Here is an 8,489-nt window from a genome sequence, read left to right as displayed (position 1 = left end):
AAAGCCAATTTTTATGTGTCTACATCGTTAATAGAATATCATCCAGTAATCGGTACAAGGACAAAAATGAATATAGGCAGCTATACTACCCAAAGTAGTTGATTGAAGAAACCTCTAAGATAAGAACATATTGTGTTATAATTTAAAATAGATTGGTTAAATGCTTAAAAAAATTTCCAGAATTATATTGCATGTATGTGATCTTCTCCAAATGTTGGAAACATACAACTACAACTTTTGTAAAAAATATTGTATTCTAGTCTGAACTGTTCGTCAACACTTGTATTGTATATATGTCCTCGTGGGTTTAAATGCCTTATTGGATTGAAATAAACTGTCTGTCTGTTTCTGTCTGTCTATTTACCCAAATAGAGCAAACGTAGCGGTTCACTGACTGCTTGTATTTATCTGCCTGATTGTATAAACATAGGTGTGATATGCCAGGGATAAACGCAAATACCGATATGATGAATTCGGAAACAATTTAATTGTCCGAAAATTGAGTTATCAAAAAAGGGAAAAAATTGGGTTTCAGACACACACGTCTCCTCAAAATAATCGTTTTTGGCTAAAAAGAGGGAGTCCCAAATAGTGTCCGAAAACTTAATTTTAGTCGGTGAGAGCAATTCACATATTGGACTTTGCCTACTTAAAACATTGGCTGGATGGACAGAAAAATGAGCGGTTCTTCTTTTTATGTCACATATTAAGCATCGAAAAATTTGGGACATTATAGCAAACACACTACAAGACATTGGCGTATATATCAATCTATTGATAGCACATAGGAGTTTATTTGCAGAAAAGCAGAGTGCAATATAATAAATGTGTTATAAAACTATGTAATATATACACCACATTAACAAATATAGCTTAATTCACATGGTGCACAGCGCATTTGATTGAACGATGACGTTGTAATATGTCTAACAAACAGTCAACGTGAACGGACTGAAACATCCTGTAAAACTCATGTCTGCAAAGCCTACCATTTTTGGTTTTTGGGTACTATTTTATGAACAATGTATTTCATGCATTTAATCGCACATGTTTATATATTAATACTAAAAAGCGAAACAGTTAAGAACTCTTCTTCTTTGTCTACTAGCCTTCACAAATTAAACAAAGCTGTATCGTACTGAGCTTCTATTACCAAGTCATATTAAATTAATACGGCTTTTAAATCCAAACATTTTAATGAGTCGAAGACAGATCTTAGATAACCACCTAAGTGCCATACGCCTGGGGCGATACAGGTAGATGCTATCACAGACAGCAACGTATTAGAAGCTCCGATCAGGGACCTATACAAACAATGTTTCGTTTGTTTGTATAGGTCCCCGCTCCGATAACTTAACATACGTATATGCCACAGGAAATATCAATATCCAAAAACTGGCATATAATTTGAGAAAATACAGAATCGTTCATGAACGTCAAATACCACCCATTCCTCCAATGATTTACCAACTGAAATGCGCACTCGCGTAAAGTGTCAAGTTTCTGATGACGTCATGTTACACATATTCCATACCGTGTTCTCTCACAATGTCCTCCAAGTGCTTCACACAATCTTTCTCGCTGTTGTTGCTTAGCAACGACTCGTTCACTCTCTCGTCAACGCTTTTTCGGCTGCTTGTGTCTCGACTGTCGATATCAGAAAAATCCCGTGAACCTGTGTCGACAGCGCTCCCTCTCACGCTCTCGTTACTTCCAATCTCTTTCGACTCTTTGCGCATGTCATCGATACTCTGGGCAGCGAGGCTTAAACTGTCGGGTGTTGGATTATCAGCGGTGTAATTGGAGGCATAGTCTGCGTCGTCTACCGAATGACCCGCATATACCGCCTGTTCACTCTGAACACCGGAAGGTCCCGGAACTACGTCAATTTCGTTGTCAACGTCCGTGACTTGTTCGCGCTTTTTGAGATTTTCAAACAACGACGGTATATTTTCGTTTGCATCTTTTGTCTCTATGTTTGTAAACTCTATACCGTTTATCTCGTTTTTATTCTTCCCATTTTGATGATCTGGTTTCGGTGACTGAAGACTGCTCTTGAAATGACGGTACGCCTTGATTTTATCGACGACGTCGACAAAGACAGCCTTCACGTTAGTGCCGTTCTTTGCGCTGACTCCGTGAATGGTGACGTCACGATCTTGGATGCTTGCCAAATCCAGTTCAGTTCTCACTTGCTCTGGCCCCATTACACCTGAAAATGTACATCACGACATCAAAATATTATAAAAACGCGATATCATTGTTAAAGTATTTTGTTTAATTAATTAACTGTATTTGAACTTATGCATCGACTTCCAGCACTTCTTAAATAAGACTTCGTCCAATAAACACTGCTTTACAAATATCGTTGGCGCTTATAAAAGACATGAGCAAAATTTAGCGATTCATAATATACTGGTGGTAAGCTCATTTGAAACCCCAAGAATGAACCAATCAAACTCTAAACGCGGTGTCGGCATACAAAGTCAATGTCGAAAAATGTCGAGCCTGTTGCATATTTGTATACGTGAGTTATTTGTTCACGCAACCAACCAGTTTTGGTAATTCGTTCAATCAAACATGATGCAAATCGTTTCTATTTAAATGTATTTTTTAGCAGTCTGAGTTCGGTGCAAACCAGATATTAATAGATAACATAATCGGATTGTGCTTTTAAACCTTTGATCAAGATTAAACATAAGCAATTATGATGCGCCTCATTACAATATAAATGTAAACACGAACCACGAAGACGGCAAGTCACTACGCGTACTACTGTAGTTAAAGCTTTCTGCCATGAACTGAAGTTAGCTCTTTTTACATCACAGATTGTCCAAATGAGCCGCGTTTTGAGAAAAATGGGCTTAATGCATGTGCGTTTAGTGTCGTCCCAGATTAGCCTGTGCAGTCCGCACAGGCTAATCAAGGACGACACTTTCCGCTTTTATGGTATTTTTAGTTTTAAGGACGCCCCTCCTTACCGAAAATCAAGTTTAGGCGGAGTGTCGTCCCTGATTAGCCTGTGCGGACTGCACAGGCTAATCTGGGATGACACTTTACGCACATGCATTAAACCCAGTTTTCTCAGAGCAAGCCTCAAATATTTACATTAAGAAATACATTATATTGACAAAGACAACTAACTAGTAATCTCGCATGACGCACACCAAGTTAGACGACCACTTTATATGTACCGCAATATTCCAATACCTATTATTTATTAATGATACTACTAGTATTTCAGAAACAGATGCACGCAGACATTGTCAATAACTGCAAAAATACTGCGCACAAACTGCTTTTTGCCCATTAAAAACTGTGGGAAATATAGCGTAAAGATGCCACATTGCACTCAATTCATCGACTATATAGTGCTATGAAAATATTTTAACAACATATTGCATTCTAAATCCAATGTTTGTCATTTTTTAAGGATGAATATGGGTTTTACAACAACTGCTACAAATATAGTAGGCGAAATCATCCTGCACTCATATGTGCGAAGAACCAAGTTATTCAGTCGGTGATTTATTACACCATCTCATGTCTACTTTATATACATTTTAGCATACTTCGCATTTATTATAATGTTTCGTTTCGTTTATTTCAAAATGCACATTTTCACAATATGTGAATAGAATGAGCAAATACAGTTTACAAAAACATAATAACAGAGTCACATTATTTACAGTCAATTCTATATGTTTTGCAGATAATATGAACACGAGAATAACACGTCAATTAAGTTATGATTCGCGTACTATTTTAAATAATTTTTTTGTCATATTTGTGTAAGTTGCGAACTAGATCGACATACCCCATATAATTATGAACATTTTTAATGAAGTGCACCATATGGTCATAAGTATGTGATAATGCGATAATTTGAGAATCTGTTGGTTGTTCGTGGAGACGATAGCAGTGATGTTAAATAAAACCGTGGGATTTGAGGCATTTTAACATCTCTGAGGGTTGTGAAAGAAACAGATACAATGCTCCATTCAGTGCACTTGCATTCAAGTCTTAATTCAAATGTGTATATCCATCGTTTAACGGCACCCGTTATAAAAAACTATTCGGTCGATTGGCCTGTATTGGCGGCTGAAAAAGTTGTGTGTGTTTGTAAAAGAAAGTGCTTTAATTACATGCGTTTGTAAAAGAAAGTGCTTTAATTACATGCGTTTGTAAAAGAAAGCAATAAGAGACTATTACTATTATGCTACATAACATTACATCGAGAAACTTGTGTGCTAATTTTGGCAAAAGTAAAGCCTGTTTCACGATGGTTCCGGGTTATTTACACAAGCAGGTTCGCTATAGCACCGTATTCGCCCCTGTATACTACTACTCCATGCCACCCCGGACTGATGGGTGGACATGCAGGCGAACACTTACCGTCGGCATCCTGTTTGTTGGCGACGACGATGACGGGGACCCGGCGGAGGGAGCGGGACTGCAGCAGGTCGTGAAGCTCGAACTTGGCCTCGTCTGCTCGCACCCGATCACTGCTGTCCACAACCCACACAATGGCTGCGGACAAAGAAAGCCATGCAATTGAATGCAATTCACGTTTTTTTTTTAAATTCAACTCCCAATCGCCATTCTTATGCCAGACAGATGGGCTTTCCTTCGGGTATTCTGGTTTACCTGATTAAACCAGCCTTCCTTTAAAACACACACCCTTCTCCGCACAAAACCACACCAAAATCCAAGAGGGTTCAGTAAAAAGTTAACGGCATAAAATTACAGTTATACATCAAAATTCGTCCGAACTTTCGTGTGTCTATAGTAAGTTAAATATGTGTATTAGTAGTTACAGGATGAAATAACTAAATATATTGCTGTTTATCTTTTAAACACCAAAAGCGGCCCTTATCCGCTATACCGGAAAGCGAAAATAAGCGATCCCTACCCTCGGCCTCTTTCAGGAACGCTTGCCAGAGGTAACGCGAGAGTTTGGATCCCGGCATGTCGTAGAGCTGTATCCGGGCTCCACGGCGTGGCCGCGTGTGCTCGATGTTGATTCCCCGGGGCGGCAGGTTGGCGTAGATCGTGTGGTCCAGCTTAGTCTTGTACATCAGGCATGTCTTGCCTGAAACGAGAGCCATTGTTTAAACCTATTTATTTAAGCTATATTGCATCGAAAGCCGACGGCTGATTGAAACGCTTTCGAGTCCGTTTTCTGGGTAGAACAAGTACGTGGTGTCTTTGGGGAAGGTCTAAAGAAGGCTCCCACAGTTGGGATCGTGCCCGTTACCTTCCGGTCGGTATGTGGACACCATATCAACTACATCATCATGGCGACTTTACACGAGATCGATACACGTGATATGTAGTCGACGAACTATAAAACTACAATTAAATAATCGAATTAATGAGACGCTCATTCAATTCAGTGGTACTTGCTGTTTATGGCTAAATTATCAATATGAATAATACCCGTATGCTTATAAAACGTAGCTTAATTTTCGCAGAGAGCGTAACGGTATATACCAGGCATCCGGACATAAGTTCCTATGGACTTTGGTTCGTACGTAATGTTTGTCATAGGTGGACTACGGTTCCTACGCTGCGTTTGATATACGCGGATATTGAATCCTACGGATATTGGTTCCCACGGACATTGGTTTCTACGCTATGTTGGACATAGGTGGTCATTTGTGTTTACGGACATTGGTTTCTACAATAGTTTTTACATAGTAATCACTGGAGTAATAATACAACATGATAATTATAAACATTCTCGGAGGCGCTATCAAGTAACGCGTTGCAAATGAAAGTTTATTAAATTTGACCTTTAAAAGTTAAAATCGTTAAAAACGATCAAAATAACTTAAAAAGAGAAAAGAAACCTTGTGCAGCACAATCGAAACGATGTTTGCCCGGTTTTGTATCGGTACGCCTTTTAATCTTTTAAGACTGTTAAAGTCTATCGGAAAATACAATTGTTTAATAACGCATAATGCGATGAACAATTCAACACCGTTAATCACTATGCCAAGTGCATTTGTTTTATGATTGCTTGGTTCCTTGTCATAAATGTAGGGTCGCATTTTATTTTAAGGTTTCCCCCTTGATGCAGGTGTGTATTTACAGCCCTTACCTGCGCCATCCAGACCCAGAATTAAAACCTTAGGGACGCGACCCTCGAACACGTCACTCAGATGCTTCAGCTGGCGACGGTACGCGTTCACGCGACCAATGACGTTGCCCATGACGTCACGTCTTACGTCACGAAATGTCGTTTGTGCTGTTACCGGCTACTTGGTGGATTGTCGATCAAACTATTTTAACTGTGTGCGACAATCAAACTTCCAGTTTATCTTTCATATGTTGCTCAAAGAACAGAGGCTGTTGGTCTGAAAATGGGTTTGTCCAAAAAGATATTCGCAGACACACACATACACTATTTAAGCAATGTTATCCTTTAATGGCTTTTTAGTGAACCCATTATCTTTGTCAAATTATCCAATGGGCGTTCGAATAATTATTCCAACTGTTAAAACACCTCGTTGTTCTATATATTCACTATTTGTAATGAACCATTAAGTCAATGCACTAAAACGACACTTTAAATTCTGTTTAACACTTCAGATGTTGAATTATACTGGCGCATTTATGGAAGTTCAAAAGTGGGTACAATGTACATGTATATGCCTATGCTGTTTAAATGAACAAACCGAGCTGACTCGTTGTTTAAGGCATTGAAAATACGTGAAGCGAATATTAAACAAGATGATGTATAGAATCCGTGAGAACTCGAATACAAGGCGCAATAAGTAAGTGGTTATCAAAGCGAATCGATTTAACCAAACACGGAATGTTTCATATTTTAACAATCCATTTAATACACCGGTTTTGCACTATTGAATAGTTGAACACTCGATCGACAAAACGTCCAATATTATTGCTCTTTAGATAATTGAATGGCGTTTGACCGAACACAGTAGGGCCGTGTCGACAGCTAGAATTTGTGAAATCACTCGACCACAAAATAGCCATTGAATCAACGGTCAGGTTATCGATTTTAATAATCTACTAAGCACACAGAGTATTTTAATTGGAAAGATGGTAACCCACTCCCAGCTGTTATACAAACTGAACCACTTGGCCCTCCTTAATTTAATAGTCTGTGCGTCCGTCAATAGGTTTGGTATAACAAAGACGTTTCACGTGGGATCATTACTTCACGTCTAAACCTTTTGAACGTGTAAATTTATGTATTCTTCAATTAGTATATAAAGCCTTTTACACTTAGTGCATTTTTATGCGGGAATTTGATTCTGTATAAAAAGCATTGTGCACATGCTGCATTGAAGTTGGCTGCTATAAGTATAAAATGATTGTGCACTGAGTGCATTTAAGCGGGAGTTTGCGTCTATTAATATAAAATACTTGTGCACATAGCTTGACAAATTTTCCTTCCATGCGTATAACAGATTGTGCACGTGTTTAAATAAACGAGAGTTTGCTTCAAATAGTAAAAAATCCTTACAAGTGCACTTCTTTAAATCAACCAAAAGTTGTGCCCTTCTATAAATGATAAATTCTATGTAACCACTATCTACTTACGAACAATCACCATTCCGCTTAGCGATCCTTCCAAGTTCTGGGAGTCAGCAAAGTCAGCAGGAGAGGACGTCCGGGTTGAGGGATAACGGTACTTGCTTGATTAACAGAGCCGCCCGAGGAAGTCCCCATCATCATTTATAGAGTTACCTTGATTTTTTTTTGACAATCGCCATTTTCTTTTACATTTTGAACGTTAATCGCCAGCTGGCCACTGGTGATTTTGTCGATCGGAAACGCTAAAATATAATATCCTGACATTGAAATAAAGTTAGAAAAATTCGCTTTTAATAATTTTGATTTAACAAAAAGATTCAAATTGTTGTTGTTGCCTTTTGTCACTTGTTTGTCGCATATTCATCGCTTGAAATTTGTGTTATTAATTGCACAAGTTTGTATTCAAACCACACGTAAATGTTCGTAAATGAAATTATACTATGGGAGATCACACTATTCGTGTCCTCAATTTGCTTATAATCAGTTTATTTTTTTCACCATCGAAATATATAGCATTAAAATATTTGATAAACATGCAGTTATCTTTGGAAACATTCAATTCATACTTTTCTAGCCGCGTCATGCGAAAACGGCTCTTATGGCGCATTGGCAAGCATAGCTAAAGCCCTTTCTGCGCAGTTGCGTAGTCTGGTCAGGAGCTGCGCTGTCTGCTATAAATCACGCAAGGTTTCGTGGTCTCATAAGGTATCTCCTGACCTACTGCGAGATGCGCAGGCTGGACCATAGCTACGATAGCCGCATATGGCATATTACCCATTTTCGCATGACGCTGGTCTATATAAATATCTTTGCGTCTTGTAAATCTTAGCACAATACTTTTCGATAGAAAATTGACGTCAAACTGTGTTATTTATAGCAAACTCGCAAATTTCGGTAGCATTTCAGTCTTTCGAGAACGATTT

The 8,489-nt window shown here is 38.5% G+C and overlaps 1 protein-coding gene across 2 annotated transcripts; it reads right to left on the bottom strand.

The window, feature by feature from the left end:
• Positions 1 to 754: 754 nt before the first annotated feature.
• On the bottom strand, positions 755 to 7,592 carry LOC127853362 (uncharacterized). Of its 2 annotated transcripts, none has more exons than XM_052387828.1 (4): positions 7,573 to 7,592; positions 4,913 to 5,092; positions 4,396 to 4,530; positions 755 to 2,212 (listed from the first exon to the last, which is right to left on the bottom strand). In XM_052387828.1, exons 1-4 carry the CDS (start codon positions 7,583 to 7,585, stop codon positions 1,518 to 1,520), a joined length of 1,023 nt encoding a protein of 340 aa, XP_052243788.1. In that variant the 5' UTR covers positions 7,586 to 7,592; the 3' UTR covers positions 755 to 1,517. The 2 variants fall into 2 exon arrangements, with proteins under 2 accessions (XP_052243788.1, XP_052243787.1); XM_052387827.1 differs by lacking the exon at positions 7,573 to 7,592 and adding an exon at positions 6,104 to 6,949.
• Between the last annotated feature and the right edge of the window lie 897 nt (positions 7,593 to 8,489).

The sequence above is a fragment of the Dreissena polymorpha genome, chromosome 12, assembly GCF_020536995.1.
Source record: "Dreissena polymorpha isolate Duluth1 chromosome 12, UMN_Dpol_1.0, whole genome shotgun sequence".
Taxonomy (NCBI): domain Eukaryota; kingdom Metazoa; phylum Mollusca; class Bivalvia; order Myida; family Dreissenidae; genus Dreissena; species Dreissena polymorpha.
The sequence above is the reverse complement of the archived record's forward strand: the minus strand, read 5'-3'. Positions and strand labels throughout refer to the sequence as shown.

Bases quoted from the DNA above. Each gene is read 5' to 3' on its own strand.
- LOC127853362 (XM_052387827.1), bottom strand. From the start codon at position 6,215: ATGGGCAACGTCATTGGTCGCGTGAACGCGTACCGTCGCCAGCTGAAG. The intron at 5,093-6,103 runs GTAAGGGCTGTA...CTCTCGTTTCAG, and splicing joins TCTGGGTCTGGATGGCGCAG to GCAAGACATGCCTGATGTAC. The intron at 4,531-4,912 runs GTAGGGATCGCT...CTTTGTCCGCAG, and splicing joins GTTCCTGAAAGAGGCCGAGG to CCATTGTGTGGGTTGTGGAC.